Genomic DNA, 23,452 nt, shown 5'->3' with positions numbered 1-23,452 from the left:
CATGCGAATAAATGGAAAAAGGCTGAGTGGGTTGGCTTGTGACTCAGATGCCAACACACTGCTCTGAACTCAGGATTTTGTTAGGAGCAGTTTTAGAGCATTGCTGCCTGTTGAACGGATTATAAAGTACACTGAAGTGATGTCCTGAAGCTATGTACATGCTTAGGATGATGCACGTTTGCAGTTTATGTATTTTTGGGATACAACCCGGAGTTTAGCTCAACTGAAACAGCACCAGTGGTGCTACGATGAAGTCTCCTGTGCTCCCACTACCTCCTCAGCAGATCCCGCCGGCTGCCCACCCCTCTGTTTGTCAGACTGTAGGAACACAACAGTGTTCGCTACAGCCACAGCAGCCTCTCCACAGGGCAAACTCTCGGTGGAACTCGGCACGTACAGAACCACTGGAAATGGTGAACACATCACCCGCGGTTCCTCTGCCCCCGCCTGCAGGAGGCTATCAGTGCAGCACGAGGTGGGCCAGCAGCACCCTTGTGTTCAAGGGGCTCATTTCTGGGGTCAGCAGTGCCACTGCTGGAGTGGTACTACTCACACTTGGTATTATGAGCCTGCTCCTGATCCTAATCTTTAGATATTTAAAGACAGATTTCTTGTTCTTCTTACTTACCTTGCTTCTGGGCTTTCAGAGCATGGTCCATTCACAGATTTGAGCCCTTATCTTTCACCATAAGAAGCCTGCTCTTTTGTTTGTTTCTAAATGTATTCTTTACATTAAATGGAAGCTGAGATTCTCAACCACACCTTCTTGACTTCATCTACATCAGATAAAGAAAAGCACAAACCACTGTGAAACTTGCAATAAAATCATAAGAGGTACCAACCCTTCACACAGACAAATGATTAAAGAGTGTACACAGACAGACTGGCTCAGTAACACATCCTCAGCTCACACAATTACCATGCTTCTCTCTCACCTGAGTTGGTACCTCAGCCAATGACAAGCACACAAGTCTCACAAAGTAGCATAAACTCCAAACTGAGAACATTCCCATCTTTTGTATTTTTATTACATTCATTTTCATTACACTTATTCCCTCTCTGGATAAACAAGGAAAGTCACCACACCCTTTTCTCTCTGGATGCTGGAGATCTGCAGTATCATGACTGCAGTAGTTCTCTGATCCTCAGCATCTCACTACAGTGCCCCACCCCTGCCCCAAAACTACCTCATGCTTTTATGTTAATCAAACACCAACACGGGACACACAGCTACAACCCAAAAGGCCTCTCTAGGAATGAATGGCACACACAGCAATGGCCCTGCTGACAGGGCACAAGCGTGCAGCGTAAGGAAAGCACTGGACACATGACAGCATGCTCAAAGCAGAGTATGATATTCAGAGGAAGCTATACTCAAGTTCATGGCACCTTGGCTCTTCTTATGCTCCTTTCACATCTGCATTTAATTGTTTGACCCTTGAGGTGAGCTGGCACCTGGAAGCCACTTTGGCTGAGCCTCTGAATAGATGAGGAAGCCTGTGAAGGTGATGTACTTGCCATGGTTGCTGTAGGCACCATAGCCATCATGTTGATGGCTGTAGAGCCAAACAGTGTCCCCATATTGCAGAGGCAGCATGATGCTCTGGCTCTGCATCTCCCGCCTCTTGGAGTGGTTGTCATCATAGATCATGGCCTGCACCTCATTGTGGTTCTTCATCAGTTTCACTGACATAGTCTTAAAGGGCATTTTGCCAATGGTGAAGGAGAAATAGTATGCACCAGGTATACGGCATGTGAAGACGCCAGTGGAGGAATTGAAATCTTTTCCAATATTCACGAACTCTGTATCAAATGTGATTGGCTCATGCTGGGTTTGCTTCTCATCTGTCCCCAGGAGACTCTGCGAGCGGGCAACAGAAAATGCAGAGCGAGGGTCTTGCACCCTCTTTGGTTGGTCAGGCAACATGTGTTGCTGTGAAGCTTCATTCTGCTCTCTGGGAAGTTGCTGAATTGTGTGAGGGTGTGGCCCGAGCTCTTTAGAGTCAAGAGCATTCTGGAAGAAGGCAGAAGTGTCTGGATAGATCAGGTAGCCATTGAAAGTTGTATAGGGCCCCACATTGCTGTAAAGAGCGTACTTGGGATCTCCATGTAAACGCAGCCACACTGTGTCCCCGTAGTCAAGCTGCAGCATGGCACTCTGGCTGGCCACCTTGCGTTCCTTGCGGTGATGTTCGTCATACACAATTACCTGCACCTCATTCTTGTTTCTCATCAGCATGACAGACAAGTTTTTCTTTGGGTATTTCCCAACCGTGAAGGAGAAGTAGTAGGCTCCTGGGATCCGGCAGCGGAACAATCCAGTCTTGGGGTCAAAATCATTGCCAATATTCACATACACCTTATCAAAGGTGATCACCATCTCAGAGCTCCCTTCCATGCTGCTGGTTCTGGCCACAGAGAAAGCAGAGCGAAATTCAGTACTGGTGTCTGCTGGGAAGCCATCTGTAGGAAGAAAAATCATGCAGCAAAAGAGGCCGAAGATGATCTGAACATTCAGTGTCATCATTTTATCTGGAAGAAAAAAGAAACATGTTTCAGCAGGAATAGCATTAATTTACAGCTCACACATGAGCTGAAATCTAGACTGAATATTGCTAAATAAACCTGAAGAGCTTTGTCCAAATACTGAGAAATTTCCAGCGTGTTCTCTGAGCAGTGTATGGGACCACACCATAGTTCAGATCCCAGCTCCATTTTTATACTTTCCTAGTGAGAGATGGTCCTATTTTAACCTGTACTCATGGAAAGAAAAAGCATCTTCTTTGAAAGCCTAACTATCCTACAGCTTGTCTGCAAAACACCATGTTGCTCACCCTGCAGAGGGATCTCAGAGCCTGCTGGGGATTTGCCAGAGCTCCCTTTTGTTGTGCCTTTTTTTATTTATAAGACCAAGGATGAAACAAAGCCCTATACAAACCCTGTATTATACAACTGAGACATAGCTGAAGGGCAGGGAGAAGAGGACATATGCTCTAGAGATTCCCATGCAGATGCCATTGCCTCACAGTGCAGTAGTTGTTTCACAGGATGTGGAAGCTGGAAGCCAAGAAAGTTGTTAGATCCCATTATTCCAACATGAATCTGTGAAAAGTATAAAGAAATATGACGAAGGAATGTCTAGGGAAGGAAGACAATGGAGAAAATTGCTGAAATAATAAAAAATAAGAAGGAAACCAAAATGGTAAGTAAAAAGAAAGTCTCCTAAAGCGTACAATTCCTGAGAGAAAACTGAAGTACCAAAAATGGCATAAAGGAAACAACTCCCTAAATGGATAACAAACCAGACAGAAAAACTTCTTTGACCCCTAAAAAAGTTAGGAGCTAATAGGATTTTCTGCGGAATCTTTTTTTTTTTGGACTGAGGCCAAAAATAATCTATTGGTGCTTTCAGGCTGGAAACAAAACTGCCAGTCATTCCAGTGAGAAGCTTCTCTCTCTGTCACCTCTCTGTGCTTATTAAAATATCATTTAGGCTAGGAGGCAACTGCCTGGTTTGCAGTCTGCTCCATCTGTCACCCCCAAACTGGTGCCTTGCCAGCCCGCAAACAATGAATTCACAGACCAGCAGAACAGAATCAAAACATGCAACTCATTGAGGGGGGAGGGTTGAAGACAAATCCTGCATTAAAAAGGATAAAGGGGTAAATATTTGAATAATTTGAGATGGCTTAGTAATAGAAGTAAAGCAGACAGAATGCACATAGTCTGAGAGGTGATAAAGGGATCCTGCTTTGGCAAGGTGTGATACTTATTCTTGTATCGAGAATCAATCACCAGCAGGAATTCAGCTTGACCCCTGCTCTTTCACACTTGAAAATAAAACTTAAATCTGAGTTGCAGCTTTAATACATAAGAACCCAAGAATAAATTAAACTCTCAATTACATGAAAATGGCACACTAGCAAAGACTAGAAGAAATATCCGTCCATGTCCCAATTTTACCTTAGATCACTTCTCTCACAGACATCTGTAGCAGGGCTCTCAGCCTAAGCAGGCTTGTAAGTTTGTCAGTGAAGGGCTGAGCAAGGAGAGTTTGCTGTTCAGTGGAGCAAGGACGGGCTGCTGATCAGTGATTACACTGAGCAAGGATAACACTGCTGTTCTTAGTGCTGAAGAATGCTGAGACCAGCTTGACCAAACTCTCACCCACACCACAAGGACATGCAAGACTGAGGCTCCCTGACCGAGGCTGGGAGCAGCAAGGATGCGCAGGTCCTGATTTGGAAGTTGAAAAGAAGAAACTAAAAAGCTGCCAACACATTTTCCAGCAGAAAGCATTTTTTGCTGATTAAGCCTGAGAACACATCATCTAAAAAATTCCTATTTTGAATGCATAATAAAGTCAATCACTTTATACTATAAAGGCCAGTATCACTTTTGCAGAGCAAAGATTTCTAGCATACCTCCCTAAGGTGTGTGAAGATTCTTCCCTTCAGTGGGGACACTTCTCAAGGTTATTCCTTGAGGCTGAAAGACAGAGATTTTCCCAGTTGTTGGTATGGGTGAATAACATCAATCTCTGCTTAACAATTATTCTGCTACTTTGAATATAATTGTTTTAATATAATTGCTTCAAAAATAGTGCACTAAATCAGTAGTGATAGTGATCCATACTGTGTAGTAAATTATTCTGATTAGGGGTTTTCCCCCTAATCATTCTTGTAATAAATTAAAATAAATAATTTTATTTATATAAATATATTTGGTTTGCCATCCTTAATTCTGCAGGATGAAGTCATATAAAAGCTCAATTACACCTGTGTAACTCTTTAGATATAAACCATTGACTAATGCTGGGGCTAAGACTGTATCCAGCTGTACCTTGGCTGCTCTCTCAGAAACATTTTAGAAAGTAAGGGAGTCCTTTCTGTACCTTGTGGCTTCTGTTTGTGAAGGGAGGGCTTCTCTAATAAACTTTATCTGAAGCTCCCATTCTGCCTGCGACATCTCAGTATTTCCTGACCTAGCCTGCTCCTCCAGGCCCCCATGGGCTGCACTGAAGGTTGCTGAGAGAGCTGAGCGATGTCATTTTGAGGCCACTCTCTGTCAGCTTTGAAAGGTGATGGAGATCAGAGGAGGACTTTGGTGATTGGAGATAGGCAAATGTGGCACCCATCTTCAGAAAGGACAAGTGACACTACCTTCAAAACTACAGGGTAGTTGACCAGTTAGCCCCTCACTCTGGCCCCTGAGAAACTCATGGAATTTCTTCTTAGAACACACTTTTAGTCAAAGGACATGTAATTTAGCACATGTTATTTAATTGAGCATAGACTAATCAAACTGATTCCCATCTTGTGGGAAGAGATCAGTGGATGTCACCTGCATTTTAGCAAGGCTTTTGTTTCAGTCTCCCAGAGCATTCCTCTAACCAAATTGTGATGTTAGATAAGTGGACTACTAGAAAAGTGAAAAACTGACTGGATTATCAGGCTTGAGAACTAGTGTTTAATGTTTAGTTCCAGATGTCCTCTTCAATATTATTTATCAATGCCCTGAGAAGCAGAAAGAATGCTCACTGATCAAGACTGCAGATGACACCAAAACAGATGGTTAACCAATATACTTGGAGGCGCAACTGTTATTCAGAGGGACCCAGATAGTCTGGTGGAATGGACTGAAAAGAAATTCAGTGACAATAAATGCAAAATACTGTACCTGGATGGACTAACCAGTGTGTTGGTATGTCGCTGTTGAGGCAGGACGGGAATGAGGAGACTCTGACTCAGAATGTTGTGAGAGTAGAACTCTGGTTTATTCAAATGCACTGCTCTTTTATACAGAGCTTCTTGAGGACCAATTCCATTGGTCCTGAAGTGCAAACAACGCACACCATTGGTGCAGAGTGCATGAGGCACAGTGATAGAACTTAACTATAAACAATATGACCAACAAGGAGATAAAACTCTTATTTACATTCTTGTCTAACAGATTCCCAGGCTCCTGCCTGGTTGGAAACTTTCTATTTCTCTCTTTGACTGAATCTGAGACTGACATTGGTACAGACTGGTGACTGACTGGTTGGAAATCTGTCTGAAAAGGATCTGAAAAGGATCTAGGGATCGAGGAGAACAGAAGTTTGTACCTGAGGTAACACTGTGCCCTGCAGGTACTGAAGGCTTACAGCCCTCTGGGGTGCAGAACAGAACACAGCCAGGAACCAGAGACTGTGATTATCGCTCTTTAGTTGGCACTTGAGTGACTCCAGAAGAGGGCAGCCAAGATGGCTGAGGTCCTTGCCCGACAAGGAGAGGCTGAGTGAACTGGGCTTGTTTAGCATGGAAAAGAGAAAACTTTGGGGGGAATCTAGTAGCAACCTTCCAATGCCTTTAGTGGCTCCTGACAGTGTGAGGTACTGCGCTGATGAGCATTGTGGAAGAATAACAGACAATGGTCATTAAATCCAAGGGGGAAGACTCAGACCAGATGTAAGCAAAATAATTCCATGATGAGGCAACTAAGAATGTAACAGTTTGCTCAAAGAGATTGAGAGATCTCCATCCTTGGAAGTTTACAAACAAGACTGGATTAAGCTGTGAGCAACCCAGTCTGCACTCACTGTTGGCCCTGCTTTCAGCAGGAACTTGGACTAGAGACTCCCTAAGTCATGATTCCTGCTTCTGTAACTGAATCTCATAGCTACTACTTCTTGCATTTAAAATTCACTCCCTAATAACTCTAGCCATAGCACTTACAAGGAATTAACCAGCTAACAGCAGGTCTAACAGACACATTATTTTCCATCCAGCAAATTGCAGCATATTCAATTAAACAATTAATCCATACCTAAGTGTTACGCATCTGCTTCCATGCTGCCTTTATTTTTCCTTACTTTGTGTGTTCCTCAGGGCAATGACTGTCTTCTCTTCCCGAGTCTGTACAGCACTTGGCTACTGCTGCCATTTAAACAATACTAGTAGACCCTAATATCCCACCAAGAACTAAATCCCAAACTGTCACACTCGTGAACCAGTTGCTGGTTCAGCAGTATTATTTTTGCAGTGATACATCTAGTATGGCAGGCTCATTCCAGTTTCCAGCTCAGAAAACCAAGCCCTAAAGGGAAACTTATAAGGGCTGATGTTCCTGGCTCATGCTCATTCACATTGTTATTCCACTGATCACCATGGTGTGGCTGCATGGAGAACCAGGATGACTGTGACATGGCTGCGTGCTCTTGAGACAGCAAATGACAGGAAAAGATTTGGCATTTGCACTTTTAGCAACAAGCCCGCTTTTCTGAAATGCTGCCTGTGCTTCAGACCTTGTTCAGCATATCCAGGAGCCGGGGGGGATACTGGAAGCACATCACTGCTGGCCAAAAAGCACAGAAAGACAAAAAACAGACCAAATTTAATGTGTGTAGTGAATCTGACCTCATGGGCCTTCAAATGACCACTATCCTTGTTTCTGTTTGAATGATAATTTCTCTGTAATAAGGTCACTTGTTGGATCACTCAGTACAGTTGCAAAGACCCTCTGCTGGTGCTGTCCCTTCTTTATCAGCTCTTTCCAAAAGCAAGTCATTTAAATAAGGCAGTTAATTATGCTGCACTTCCATTAGCAAGCTGTTTCCTTGACAGCTTCCACTCACCACTTTCAGCACTATTTAGGTTCTTTTAAAAATAATGTGGAAAGTATCTAATAACTGCCTCTCAAACTAAACCAGTCTAAGAATAAATTGCTAATCACTAGGAAGACACACCCAGCTAAAGGGGCTCTATAAACAGAGGCTTATGACAGCTTTTGGACTTGAGTATTGCCATAGTAGTTCTGAAAGATAAAGCTGCCAAAATGCCCTGTTCCTCCCCCGAAAATTGTTTCTGGTGCCCAAATCTCTTTTACTGGTATAATTTCTTCTGGCAGGGAAGAGATAGCACTGGGGAAGTGAAGCTGGCCATGGACACTGTGGCATCAGCCTTGAGCTGATCGAAGTTTTAAAACTGAAGAGTGAGGTGGAAGATCCAGGCTAGAGATGGAAAATGGGTCTTCAGCATGTGGCAGCTGTGTTATTCTCATTACATTTACACATGAATCAGGGCCCTTTGGCCCTTACCCTGCCATTCCTTATTATCCCAACACCACAGAAGCATAGAATGAAGCTAAGCATACCCAAGGGATAACCTAGGAAGGCTACTGCTTCTACTTCAGGCAGTACCAGCAGGGACAGAAGCCCACAGAGAAGTCAAGAAACTAATTTTGGAATAGGAGGTACAAAACACATGATGTGGCTAAACAATTCTCAAAGACACTGGCATTTAATTAGTGACCTGAAAAGAAGGGGCTAAAGTGGTACTGACTCACATAGTAGAACAAGAGCTGCAAAACTTTCTTGAAAAGAAAGTCAGAATTCACCATTTGCATGACCCAGGAAATTTTAATAGCTTTGAGTTTGCTGGAGGTGATTTTTCTGTCCTGGAACAGAATCAATCCACCAGTGAAAAGCCAATTAGTTTTACTCTTCTATTGAGACACATGGATTTACAAAAGGACATTCAACAACAGAAAGGTCACCCCATTTCTACACTTGCAGGACAGACCTAATTGTGAAACCCACAAGGGTTTTCTTTTTATTCCAAAATATTAATTATCCAGATTCCCTAGCCCTACCTTATGCAAGAGTCCTTTAATTTCAGTGGGAGTTTTGCCAGGAATATCACTGAAGAGTGAGATATGAAACAAAATTGAAGCAGTACAATTGGATCAGCTGTTACTAAAAGGTTTTTAAAATCCTGTAAGCTGCAAGAGCAAAGCCCTGTTCTCCCTAGCTCTCACCCTAATATTTAAGGACAGCTGCAAATGTTTCAATTATTTGAATCAGTGAAAGCCTGTGTAATGAACATCCTTCTTGGACTTATAGTTAACCAGATTTCTTTTCCCAAGATACCACATACTGTCTGTTCCACTCATCCAATACAGATTAAGAACATCAGATAATGATGCAAATGCAGCAGTTCTTCCAACATCAAAGAGAAAATAATTGTAGCACATCCTCAAAAGCAAAATCTGTCTAAGAGTACGTGAGTAACAAAATCAGTGATTCACTTATGGCTCTGGCCTTTCTCTGCTTTTGATGAATGTGTTGTTTTTTTAAGTCTGACACAATCCTAGGAGGTAAAACATTGTCTGAAGAATTCAGGATGCCTTTTGAAAACTATATGTCACACCTTGAATGACAGACATGTATGGCATTAACATAGAAAGTGCTTAATTATGAACGTTTCCCTGAGTCAAAGGAGAGTCCTTTAACATAATAAAGCTTCTGCATGCTCAAAAATCTGTGAAGAGCCAAAAATTATTTTCAAGTGCCTCAACTCCAGCCATACTCAGGAAATGGAAATGGAGGGACTTTTTTGGCAGAAACCACTACTATTACCTTGCATTTCAGAATATGAGGAAACTTCAACTTCAACTGAAGTCCTAACAACTGTGGTTATGCTAAAATGATGTTATGCGAAATGATGTAAATTCACTGACCAAAATGAAAATATGAGTGTTCTGACATTAATATTTTTCTTCTTTAACATAATTTAAGAAAATTTTCATACACATTTGAAGTGCCAGGGTGACACACTCCATCTTCCTTTTTGGCTACCATTACATTTTAAAATACATTAATTTAGACAAAATGGTGTTTTAGTAGATAAGATGGCTGAATAAATCCTAGGTGGGAGCAAGGAGTTATTCCAGCAAACTAATGCTTTAAGATGTAATGACTTTTTATGTCCTTTTCTACATAAACATATTACACATGTACATACTGCTCAAGAAAACAGGACTAAAACTTCAAAGCAAAGAAATATACTCTGGCCAGAAGTGAAAAAACAGAAAACACTGCTAGAACATTTGAGTTTACACTGTAGTTCATAAAATGTGTTGAATACTGTAAAGTTGTTTGGCATATGCAGTTAAACCAGCTGTTGGTAAGCAATCATCAAAATCACACCAGCAATAAACAGTGAAAAAACCTAGCCATTGATGGGAAGGAGTTCAAACAAACAGCTTCTGTGAAAGCAGAGGCCAGAGGAGACGGGAAACCACATCTTGAGAAAACCAAGTCTGCTGCTGTGCAGTGTTTATTTAACATTGCTACCTTTAGACATAAAACACTAAGACCATTTCAACAGTTGGAATTTTCACATGGATCCCACTACAGTTACAGTAATGCCAAAGTTAAACCATCTCTTTTCTCAGCTCCAAGCATTTTTTAACCTTTTTAAACCTGGTTTATGTGTGTGTTTCTTTTTCTTGGTGTTCACAAGAGATGCTGAGACTGTGGAATAAGGAAGGCACTATTGGAGCATTTCATCTCTCCAAGCACGAATCATACTGCTGCACCAGAAGGGAGACCACACTGACAAAAAGGATTAACAAAGAGTTTGGCTTGGAATACCAGGAGATATTTTGATAGAAAGTATCTGACACTTTGGCAGTGAATACTATAAAGTTAAGAGAGTGAGAGAGGAAGGCCCCAAAGGCAGACTCAGAGGATGGAGTAGAGGGCAATTTCCTTGCTCCAGGTGGCTGGGCTAGAAGCCATGTAGCAGGAGGAATTTCCCACCAAAGTCCTGGGTGTTTTTGCCGTAAAGCAAAAGGACACTGCCAGAGACTGTGCCAGCAACAGACCTACTGGGATGACAGATACCTAATGAGAAAGAATGCTGACTACAAGCAGTGCAATTCAGGCTATTCCAATGCAAAAGTTTTTAAAAATGAACAAGACTTATTTACAGGGTTTTTATTTTAAACTTATCACCTGGATTAAGATATTTAAAATTAATATGATGGCTGTGGATATTAAAGGTGTTTGCATGAGTCCAGAGGAGGGCTACAAAGATAACCAGAGGGCTGGAGCACCTCTTCAATGAAGATTGGCTGAGAGAGTTGGATTTGCTCAGTTTAGAGAAGGCTTCAGGGTGACCTTATTGAAGCCTTCCAGTACCTAAAGGGCTATGAGAAAGCAGAAGACAGACTTGACAAAAAGGCATGTAGTGACAGGACAAGGGGGAATGGCTTTAAACTAAAAGAGGATAAGCTTAGATTAGATATTTAGAAAAAGATCTTTCCTGTGAGGGTGGTGAAGCACTGGAACAGGTTGCCCAGAGAGCTGTGGATGCCTCATCCCTGGAAGAGTTCAAGGCCAGTTGGGATAGGGCTTAGAGCAACCTGGTCTAGTGCAAGGTGTGTGGCAGGGGTGTGGAACTAAATGATCTCTAAGGTCCCTTCCAATCCAAACCATTACAAGATTCTATGAAATAAAATGGTTTTATTTCATCATGTGACAGAACTGGAATGAACAAGCATGACCAAGTTAGTACCACAGCAGTGCTAAAGGAGAAGGTGAAGTCAATGACTGTACAAATGAGAGACTCTTAAGAGGCAATGAGGAAGAAAACTTTGAAGTGTTTACAAAATATTTTTCTAGGTTGGAGACAAAAACTGGGAACCTACGGAAAATTCAGATGGGTTCAGCATCCCAGACTACTGCCGTAATTTTTCTCTTTTAGTAAGAGTTTTTGCAGGAAAAAGATAAATAATTTTTTCCCAATAACATAAGAAGCCTGAGAACTTTAAAGGGCTCATACAGAAAGAAAAACTGTTTGGACAACCTCACTGATCACAAGCTTATTAAGGCTTTCCTGAAGTGGCAGGATAGTTCAAATCCTTAGGGACATTAAAAAGAAATAAATCTCTGCTTTAAAGTCGGTTGGGTAAACTGAGCTGTGAGTGACAGAGTGGAAACACTAGGTAGGCAGAATGACATTGGAATCAGTACTCTGAAATCAACTTGAATTCCAGCCCCTTTATTCTTTCTGTTTTATTGTTACACATCATAGCTTTTTCTAGCAGTTTTTAGACACTACTTCCTTCCAGTGAAGTAAGGTTTAGCTCTCAGGAAAATCTCCACTCCCTCTGCTAACTAATCAAAGTCCAGCAACAGTTCAGAGAACATCAGTAGGTGTTTAGTATAGGTAAGTACGCCTACAGTATAGGCAGATATTTGACTTTTTTTGAACCACACTTTCCTCTATGGACCTAAGCAAGAGTTTGCTTCAGTGCAGCTGAATTAATATTTTCATCCTCCAATCACGCTCACCAGAAGAGGAGGTTCCTGGGCTCTTCTAAGAATTAATGCTATATTTGTCAATTTTCTTTAAATGCTTAGTTGTAACAAATACTTAGAGACATTAAACTAGAGGTCATCAAGATGAGAGTAAATATTCCAGTTAAACACAGGCTGTACAGGCTTTCCTTCCTGTTCCCTGTTGCCTTCCACTTTCATTCACATTCCCAGTCATCAAGGAGCACGCTATGGCACCATTAGTTGGGCAAAATCTTGCAGTGATTCTTTCATGTTCTTCTCTCATTTCCTCACTAAGAATGAAAACAACTGTTAACAGTAGGTTTATTTGTCCAGGAACTAATAGAAACCTGTGGGACCTGAGCCAAACAAAAATGTAGCAAATAGAAAGCAATTGGCGTTAGAGGAATTACAACTTTTGTGTTACACCTTCCTGTTGAAGTCTGTTGACCTGGAAATTGTGATGATATTACAAGAGATACTGGAACCTGTGGTGTGCTCTCAAGGCTTTTCAGTTGTCCTCTCTGTAATGGTTTTATGTCCTCAATTTTCCTTCTGTGAATTTGTGCTCCTGCACTTTGCATCTGTCAATATATGATTTTAATTTAATTGCAATGTAAGATCCTAATCAAATAACAAGTTTGAGATTTTTCTTTTCTGTTTTCTTTTACAGATGCATAGCCATACCTTCTCTCTCTTTCTCACTTCAGTGGGCAAATAATCATAATTTTTTCCTGGAACTCTGCACCTGCAGAAGTTGTTTTCAAACCCTTCCCCCACGCACTGGAATGCTATCCTCCAGACATTTCTCTAAGACCTGCCACATCACCCAAGTGAGTAAAAGCTAAAGGGAATATGCTGGTTCTTGCTGGTTAATCATCAAGTCTCAAGTTAGGATAAACCTGTGGAGTCCAACAGTGGTCCCCCATGGGAATTAATGGATAGCTGAGTGCCAGTTAGTATTACATGCCATGACAACAAAAACCATTTTTGTTTCATCGTTATGTCTGAACTCACTGTCTGATTTAGCGGTCCAAAAATTTTCTCAAGGTGGGTAAATCTGGTCTCCATCCTGACAATCTGCAGTTAACTGAAAACTGTCAGAAAAAATGAGATTAGTTTTACTTCACTTGATAAATCAACTTCTAATGCTATGTTTTATACTGACTACTGTTTTCTGACAGTAGGCTTTGCAAATCTATCTGAAAAATCTCTCAATGTATTGGGGCACTTTCCTACAGGAATGCTGCTTTCTTTGTGAGTTTTTTAGCGTGTCTTGACAGGTAAGTCAGGAAAACATGCTGTCTTTTAACATCTGCCATCACACTCAGCCAAAAACCCACATTCATTTCTTTTCATGCCCTGCTGTTTCATTACTGTAAAGAAACCCAGAGAACACTAAATTGCACCGCAGTGCTGCTCTACACTGTCAACATGCGGCAACATCTCAATTTGGAAATTCACTGAGCTCTAGTTTAGGGAAGAAGGTGATAAAAGGCATTAAGATCCATTTATCTTTCATCTCTGCTCTGGCACTTTCATTTCTTCTCATCCTCCTACTGAATCAGGATGCAGACCTGAATGAAGACTCTCTGTGGTGAAAAAGGGGTGTCAGTCAAAGTCCACATATGCTAATAAGTCTTTTTTCTGGTCCTGTTCTCAAGCTGTTTAACTGGATCATAGAATCATAGAATGATTTGGGTTGCAAGAGAACGTAAAGATTGCCTAGTTCCAGCCCTCTGCCATAGGTAGGGACGCCTTCCACTAGACCAGGTTGCTCAGAGTCCTATCCAACCTGGCCTTGAGCACTTCCAAGGATGGACATTCATAACCTCTCTGGGCAATCTGTTCCAGTTCTTCATCACCCTCACAAGAAAGAATTTCTTCCATGAAAAGAAAGATTTTTTTTTTCTTTCCTCACAATAAAAAATTATTATCCATGATAATCCTGTTGCTTTTGTACCCAGTGAATTGGTAGACAGATAAGAAACAATAACTGAAAGAATAATCACTGCCTGGGACTACTCTCATTTTTGTCACCAGACAGTTGAGACCCCTTGAGATAGGGACTTCCCCTGGTATGGAACAGAAGTCCTTGATGAACACTGAAATTCTTCAATACATACAGTGACCTTCAATATCAAGTGCTTTTAATGAATCAGGTTTATCCAATACTTGGCCCACTAGCAACCTTTCTTTTATATCTACAAATACACAATTAAAAGCAGCAAAGTAAATCAGCAGAATTCGTAATTGTCATCCTTATTAATACTAACACTTCACAACTAGCCAACCAGCAAAGTGTAGTTCCCCATTTTCAGCCTTACCTGCCAAATCCCTTGTGACCAGACCTCTCTGAGGAAAATCTATAGACAGTTGGAACCTGAGCTCTTTCAATTTTTTAACCATTTTACTAGCAATTATTTCACAGAAGGCTATAGCTTTTGCAAATGAAAAAACTCAAGACTGTGAATTGATATTTGATATAATCAGAAAATCACTGATTCCACTTTTAAAACATTTAGTATATTTTGGTTCATTGAATTAATCAGCTTGTCATCTTTTTCAACAGGGAACTGTGAAGTTCCTCCCCAACACCCTGCATAAGTCAAGTTTTCACTTCACAAGTTTTTGAACCTGGATTTTTCTGTGACAATCTGACACAGAGGTGCTGCCGCCTACAAGACAGAATCTACAGCCTTGGATGGAGGGACAGAGAGAAGCATTCCTGAGCAATGCCCTCAATACATACATACCTTTACAAGATTTTTCCAATATCTGCTTTCTAGCTTTATATTGCTTCCAGTATTTAAAAAACGTCAGTCCCCTCATCATGGCAGCAGAAATGCCTGTGTGACTATTTCTGCAAAACTCTGCCTGTACTGGGGAGCTGCTGGTAGAAGGATTTGGCATTGCCAACAGAAGGCACTGCTGGACTCTGCTCTTCACTCATCAGCTCCTCATTCACAAGGAGGAAGCTCTCAGTCCTGTCAAGTGCTCACAGATTCCTGGCTCATCTCCGTGACCAGCCAGGTTCCTCCCAGGCAAAATTGCCTTTGACAGCTTGAAGCCGTTGCCTCTGATTTTGCTCATAGGAAAATAATTTTGTTAAAATACTGAAATAACAACTGCAGCAATGCATTGGCAGGTTTTACTTGACTTTTAGACTCTAGCTGGACCTAATATAAATAATATGAAGGATATGGCTGCCCTGAACCCAGCTATGCAGATGCTTCATTTAAAGCAGGCTTGGATATCATTACTTTGCATTAAATACTCAGCTCATACTGTGGAAGGGCCATTTGCAACAGCCTACACAATTTCCTTACAGCCACATAGAGAAATTCCTGTCATGCAACCTAAACCCAAACATTCATATTGAGTTCATATTTCAAGACAGTGCATCCTCTATTGAAATTCTTTCATTCCCCTACCTTCCTTGTAGCTACTTCTGTCTAACATCCCTCCTTTTCAAGATAATTATCAACATTTTCCACCAGGAGAAACATTTACCATCTGCAGAACCCTCTCCAGCATGTTCAGTATTTTTCTGCACAGCATGTCTCAGATTTCCATACAAGTTTCCTGAAGAATAACCCTTTCACCTTGTTGTCTTCTCCTAATAGTAAAAATAGGATTTTTTTTTTTTTTACATTAGCTATATTTGCTTTATCTCCTTCCAAAACCACCTTGTTCCAAAGCTAAATTTCCTTTAGCACTGGATCACAGTAAGTCTTCTTTTGGATACCCTTTCTGTCTCTCAAATAAAGACTGTTTCACACACTCATCTGAGAAGTAAAGACAGTAAAAGCAAGGATGGGAGGAGGAATGATGAAATAAACTCAGGCAAAGCGGTATAAGCTGATGTCAAGCACTGCTCAGTCCTTAAGTGGAAGGGATGTGAATTTGCTTTGAAATATCTGGGGCATCAAGTGGCTGGCTTTCTAAGCATATAATAATTTTTCCAAAGGTGTTTTAGCAGTAATGGAAGATGGGGGCAGGGGAAAAGTCCATCACAGCTTATACAGTGTCATGGTTTGTGCTCATGTGTCCCAGAGTAAATAAAAAAAATTAGGATTTCCATCAATTTATGGACAATTCCAGCGTAAGACTGTTTAAATTATGAGAGATTATTATTCTGATATGTTCACTGAGCAACAGCTCCATGAAAACAGACTACTAAAAAGTGCAGCCTAACTCTTTATTTTCTCCTTTACTTGTTCATTCAACACAGATTCTTTCCAGCAGATTCTCTTTCAGTCCTAGAGAGTACTTGTTTTCACAGAAAAAAATCCCTATTGCCTGCTTGCTATAAAAACACTTCCACTACTCTCAGTACAAGAGCTTTTCTTTTTGTCTGAGTGAAAAGGTCTAAAGCCTGAGGAGAGAGAAAAATCCCTCTCCCTTTAGAGGATTAAAAATTATTTGGTTGGACTCAGAATTTGTTCTATTCATGATCTTATGTGCAGCCCACCACTTCAGCATTCCAAAGTGTTCATCATTGCTCTCTTTTTTCTTTCTACCTGTCTCCTCACAGAGATCCAGGATTTTTCACTATGCACAGGGGACTGTCTGTTCCATTTATATTAAACAATATATGTTAAACCATGAGTACTACAGGACCTAGATTTTCTCTCCCTGGATAAATGCCTAAAAATATAAATCATAGGACTATGATTTATTTTATTCCTATTCTGAATTCCATTACTTCATTTCATTTTACATCTAAAAACCATTTTTGGACTACAGCCTTTCATTCAAGGAATAAAATACTAGAAGAGTTTGTATTTTCAGTTTAGATAATTTTAGTAACTCCTAATCTTGATTACTTTTTCTTCCTCCATAGCATTGTTTTCAGCATTCATAAACTCAATCAAGCATCTGCTCCTGGGAAATCAGCATGTCCCATTCCTCCCCTTTCTCCCAGAAAGAGAGACCTCTTCTAACTGTCTTCTAGAAAGCTCTTACACTTCTTTCAGGCTCTTTTCAGAAAGAGCTGGTCTGTGGGCTTGGTGCTGTGCTACCCCTGGATATCAGACAAACATCAGAACAGGGCCAGCAGACTTCTTTTATTTCATTCACATGAAATGATAACCTTAATAAAACGATAGAAGAATGGTCTAGAGGAGAACTTAAGACACTGAACAGTCCAAGGTACTTTCCCATTACAGGATCACTAGCCTTATTTGATTCTTCACAGATGATTGTCTAACCTGTTCTTAAGATGTCTTTAGAACCTCCCTATATCAAATATGCAACTGTTTTTATTATCCTACGTGCTAGAAAATTATTCTTGTGGTTTAAAATAATCTTACTTTCTGCTGCTTCTTGCTTTCTGCTCCATCCACCATGAGCCTGAAGAAAAGATCATTCCCTCATATATTTTTTATCTGAAGACTGTTATATTCCCCTGTCAAATTTCTGGTCTAAAAATTACGGTTATTCCAAATCATCTTGCAGGTCACATTTTTCTGACCTGCGATGAGTCCTACTGCCCTCCTCTGGACTCCCTCTGATTGAATTGCACCTGTCTCAAAGTGTAAAAACCAAAACTTTGCACAGCCCCCAAGCTGAGGATTTGGCCTCAGAGCAAACGGATTGCTTCATGTCTTCCAGACTTCCATGTCTTTTACATATTCTAGCAAGATGTTTGCCTTTATTTGCAACAGCATGACATTGACTCATATTCAGCTTGTGATCTATCATAACATACTCTTTTCTGTGGAGTTGCAACCTAGTAATTTACTTCTATCTTGTGCTTATTTGGTTGGTAATTTCTGCCTTATTGTATAACCTTGTATTTATCCCTACAGAATTTAATTCAGCTCTTTTCCTAGAGAAGGTATTCCAATTTATTGGGAAAATTTTGAATTCTAGTATTTTCCTCCTGCATATTTCAAGTATCACAGTTTTATGTCCCTGAAATGTGCTATACCCACTCCTTATATTACCATCCAGGACCTCTAGGAAAACACTGAATAAAAGCAGATCCAGGTCACCCCAATGCAGCTACTGTGTCAGTGTTAAGCAGCTTGTGGCCTCTCTGAAGGACCGGCACATACTAAAAGCATACATATTATGAGCTTTGAATCTTCTGATATTATTTAAAGAAGATCTGCCTATTCAGATAATCATGTTTACCATGCATATAGCCTCCTGCACCTGCTATGCCCCATGCCTCACCAAAACAAATATTTGCATTAATGTGCTAACCATAGTCACAAATGTCAACTTTCACATTAAAAAAACCCAAAACCCAAATGAAATCTCCCACTCTTTTTCTACAAATAGCCTTTAATAGACTGAACAGAACCCAATTCTGATAGAACCTGCTGGAATACTGACAAAACAATTGGGAAAGATGTGACCATTTCTCTTCATAGATTTAGGGGTATGACAGAAATGTCCTAATTTATTACATTCTAACTAATTTATTACATTCTAATTTATTGCATTGTAACTGTAGTTACAACAGCAGCATATACTTCAAGGGCAGCACCAAGGCAGCTGGTTGATTCAATGGACTAAACATTCCTTTGCATCTGCTCTTGACCAATGACTGCAGGATCTTTTCCTCAGAGCTAACACCAGCCATGACAGTCACAAGCAGGCACATTGCAGACAGTAAGCCTTTGTGTACATTGGAATAAAGATGATCTGGTATTCCTGCTAATAACAGAGGCTTAACTCTCTTGTCTAGCCCTGACTCTTATTCCAGTTGTCATTACCACAGTGACCCCAAATTCCTTAACGACAGTTTTCCTGGAACTGTGGCAGAAGCCCTGGCACAGCAGAAAACATGCATGGTGCAAATTAACCAGCTGGAGGGTAAAGAGGGAGAAATAAGGCTTTATAAATTTTGCCTGTTTCCCAGTGGGGCCCTAGTAATCAATTATTAGCCCCTGGAGTAGTGACTTACTGCTTGCTCTGTGATCATCTGATTCTGGCAGTGTTACCTCCGCTGGAGACCTCAGACCTTTGATTAGATGCAGCAGGAATTCCTCCTTTGTTCTCTAACCTGTCTGGAGGAAACTAAAGAGAAGCTTTATAACTAGAGAGAAGCTTTTTAGGGACAAGAACCCAGGGGTAGATTTGGTATTCACAGAGCACCAGCAGCACAGCAGTTGTGTAATACTGGCTTATCTCATTTGAACGTCACACAAATGTCCTTATCTAGGAGAGGGTCAAAGCAAAAGGTACAGAAAAACTGAAAGGAAAAACAAAGTCCTGACTTTACTTCCACTTGGATTGGATGGCCAATGGGATCTATACTAAATTTCTGAGTGCCAAACGAGAAGTAGTAAGAAGAGGCTTACTTCTCAGAGATCAGAGCCAGTATTCCAAACACTGTAAGATGAGCTATCAAATTGCCAAGCCTTAATGTGTCTTCCAAGACAGTACAAAGAACTTCACCCCTATAGATGAGTCAGTAAACTGCAATTCAGTGAAACATCATTTTCCTTAACTGTGTGCCTTGGAGTAGAATATATGCTTCATATTTTGGTGATTTAAAAAGGTAGCTGCATGGAAGAGTTCAGGAGTAAAACCCACCAAATCCTAACATCTGACCTCAGATGCTGATAACAAAGCCCTAGACTCGAGCATCTGTAAGACAATAGCAATTTCAAACCCTATTTTTTTTCCTCTATTCTTTTGCCTAAAAGTCAATGCAGAGATGAGTATCTCTTGGAGGCAAATAATTCTCAGCTGAAAATACTATATTCTCAGAGATACTCACCTCCTTGGAAATCTACTGTCACTAATAGTATCAATTCATTTCAATGCTTTCTGCCTATAACTAACCATAAGAATGGGTGAAATTCTGTCATGATGACAGTGATCACTCAGAGGCTCACTGGCTGTCCATTTTCTGCTAGCACTGGCCTCTTTTTCTTTTGGTCTTTGTATTACAGGGTGCTCTGCACAGAAGGTTCAAACCATCTTGTCTCTTTACACCTTTGATATATCATTTTTCTCTGTGTGCCTGTGTTCATCTAGGTTACTTTACACAAAAGGTTATAGATTATTTTATACAACAGTAAGTCTTCCAAGAGCTGGTGATGAACAGGCAACCTTGCTGCTCTCGCCCAAAATATACCTTTTATTAAAATGGAGACTATAAAAGCTATCATGCACTACATGAATACAAGTCACAGGATAGTTATTCTGTTTTTTCACAAGTATAACTGCTGCCATTGTGGGCCCACCCAGCCTTCTGTATTTGGTAAATATGAATAGTTCACAGTTTATGAATGGAGAGCACAGCAGAATGGATAGGTGACTACACAAGTAAAATATAAATAACAACAACACAACTAAAACATAAACAACAACAAACAGGGTTCTGAGTTTTGGCGCCAAATCTCTAGTTCCAATGTATTTTATTGCTGCATCTGTTTTTTCACCTTCAAAACAGAAAATGTCTATAACACCAACAAATTGTCAGATTTAAACCAATTCTGTATCAAAGCCATAGGTTCTCCATTATGGTAAACAAATGCCCTCTGAAGGCATTGCTCCTTTCAGAGACAAAATACAAAACTCATCTGTAGAGCCTAGTCCACGAACCATTCAGCACTTTGAATTATAGCTTTTTAGAGGGAAACAGAAAGAATGCACAGGGTAATGCTGCTCTATTGGGAATCCTCATTCTTCCTTGACATTCCTCCTGGTGCTACAAATTAATCCTTAAAAATGGCTAGACAAGGAAACAGCTGCCATATGCCAAGATAGGACTGCAGCCTCACTGGTGTGTTTCAAACTCTTGTTACACATTGTGTCCCTGGAGAAGAGAAACTGCAGAAGGTTGCAATAGCATCAGAATGAATAATTGAAGCTCGGCTCATTCAGAATGTGCATAAACGGAAGGGTCACAATGCTGCCTTCTAGTCAGTCAGCAGTGCAGAAACACACCAGTGTCTAATAGAAATATCATCTGGAGATACTGACCTACTTCCCTGGGAGCTTTTACAGAGTGGGTTGAGGAGACGACAGAGGGATGGCCAAGTACACAGAGAATTAAATCACATAATCTAACAGAAAATCATACATAACAGACTCAGTTGTATATGCTACTCTTGGTAAAACCCTCGAGACTTTGTTCTACCTAGAAACCAGAGATCCATGCAAGATAAATGCTATTTCCCACCTGAGAAACTGTCCCTGTGGTAATTTGCCAGGATGCTCTTCCCCATGGTGAATCCCTGAGAGCTTTTCCTACCTCGGCTCCATGACAAGTGGGGCCAAAATTTTATATCCTTTCCCACATAAACTCTACAGCCATTTAATATTGGGAATGATAGGTGTGAGGGAGGGTAACTCGGGCATTTCCCGCTATTGTCCAGCAGCTCGGTGGGAACGGAGGGAGCGCATCTCGCCCGGGCGGCCGCCCGCGCCCTGCCCGCCGCCCCGAGGGCCAGGGGCTGGGACACCGCAGGGCGCCCCGAGCGCAGCCCCCTTTTCCAGGACGGCGGCGGCCGCCGCCAGAACCCCGACGGTCCCTCCGCTCCGCACCGCCGGCCACCCCTCAGGAGCCGCCGGGGCCAGGCCCGCCCGCGGCCCCGCTCCCATCGCCCCTGTCCGAGCGGGGGATCCCAGCTCCGCGCCCGGCCCTGCAGGCGCAGCCCGGCCCCAGCGGCGGCGGCTCCCCCGGCACGGTACCTGCTGCGCCCCGCGGCGGCGGCTCCGCGGCGGCGGCGTCTGAGCGCGGTGCGGAGCGCGGTGCGGAGCGGGGCCGCGGCGCTGCCTGCGCACTGACAGCTCGGGAGCCGCGGCGGCGGCGGGGCCGGGCTGGGAGGGGGGCTCGGGCACCCGGGGCTCCGGCGCCGAATCAGTGACGGGAGGAGGGCCCGGGGGCGGGCGGGAGCGGAGAAGGGGAGGGGGCGGCGGGGCGAGGGGCTTGGAGCCCCTGTCACCGCCGCAGCCCGGGCGGCCTCCGGGAGGCGCCGGCGGCCGCGGGCGCTGCGGGCCGGGGAGGCGTGCGAGCGCACACAGGGACAGGGGTGACCGAGCGATGCGGCGCTGGGAGACAGCCGGGCCGGGCTCCCGCTGCCTTCCCGGGAGGAGAGGGCGCTGGGGTCCGGGCGGGATGATGCCCTTCATTCAGCACAGCGGCGGCTGAGCGAGGCGGGCGGGCTCCCCGCGCCGCTCTCCGCCCGGCGCACAGGGCAGCGCTGTGGCACCGGCCGGACCGCAGCGCCCTCCAGTCCCGGGCTGAGCCACCCGGGACGGGGCTCCCACCCTGGCCGCCCTCGGTCAGGCCGCTGAGGGAGAGGAAACAGCCTTAGCTAGACCAAAGGATGTGACTGGGGGAAGCGACAGGCTTTTGGCTTCACAAGAACAAGTTCATGTCTGACCTTCTGCTCTGGAGATCTCTGTGAGTCCCAAAGCATGTCTATAGACTAGCTGTGTTATTTGGCTTATCAAAAGCTTGTATCTCTCTCTAGAAAGCTTGGCTTACCTTAGATCATCACCTAACAACAACAAGGCTACTACTTGTTCCTTTGAAGGCTGGCATTGATTTTTGCTGGCAGCAAAATAGTAGATTTTTCGCATTCCTGATCTGAGGTGAAGGGCAAATTTGGGGTTTTGTAAAACATGCTTATTGTTGACCCCGTAAAATCGAATGTTGACTTCCAAAAAGAAGATTGAAAGATGTGGATGTTTAAAAAATATTCTGACTCTCCAACACTAAAGGTCTTTTACTCTTCAGCACCCACTTGCTATGGGAGGAATTTAAATGCCAGAGTACTCACACTGCTATATGAAGCTGGGCCATGCTATATGATGCTGGGCCATGCTATATGAAGCTGGGCCATGCTATATGAAGCTGGGCCATGCGATATGAATCTGGGCTATACAGACGAGGCACCTAATAATGTTTCCCTTTGTGGATTGTCCAACCGTTGTAGCCCTTCGCTGGCATACTCTGCTATCCAATCTCCATCTCCACCTTCCCTCTTGTGGCAGACATCTGGACTTTCTCCTGTTGCAGTAACAGACACATTTGAATCAGTTTTCACATTCGACATGTACCAGTCACAAGGCTGATTCTTTACACTAGACAGAGAATGGAAAAAAAAAAAAAAAAGAAGAAAACAAAAAGCTTTCTTCTGAGAGGAAGAGGACTGACAGATGGAATGACCAGAAAGTAATTTACTCTTTGGGGCAAGGATGCAAAATGCAATTTATGGCACAACAAGAACTTCCTACCACTTATCTAATGTGGTGTTCATATCATATTAAACACCTGCCACCCTGCAAATCCTCCCTAGCTCTGTACCCACCAGGTGCTGCATTGTCCCTATGTTATATCTTTTTCCTTCTCTCTCCTACAGAGCGAAACAAAGG

General features: G+C 42.4%; 1 protein-coding gene across 1 annotated transcript; it reads right to left on the bottom strand.

The window, feature by feature from the left end:
* Positions 1-998: 998 nt before the first annotated feature.
* Positions 999-21,910, bottom strand: C1QTNF4 (C1q and TNF related 4). The gene is made up of 2 exons (XM_030274175.4): positions 21,764-21,910; positions 999-2,532 (listed from the first exon to the last, which is right to left on the bottom strand). Exon 2 carries the CDS (start codon positions 2,525-2,527, stop codon positions 1,424-1,426), a length of 1,104 nt encoding a protein of 367 aa, XP_030130035.4. The 5' UTR covers positions 2,528-2,532; positions 21,764-21,910; the 3' UTR covers positions 999-1,423.
* Between the last annotated feature and the right edge of the window lie 1,542 nt (positions 21,911-23,452).

Source organism: Taeniopygia guttata, chromosome 5, assembly GCF_048771995.1.
Source record: "Taeniopygia guttata chromosome 5, bTaeGut7.mat, whole genome shotgun sequence".
Taxonomy (NCBI): domain Eukaryota; kingdom Metazoa; phylum Chordata; class Aves; order Passeriformes; family Estrildidae; genus Taeniopygia; species Taeniopygia guttata.
Note: the sequence above shows the minus strand (reverse complement) of the source record. Positions and strands in the feature narration are given on the sequence as shown.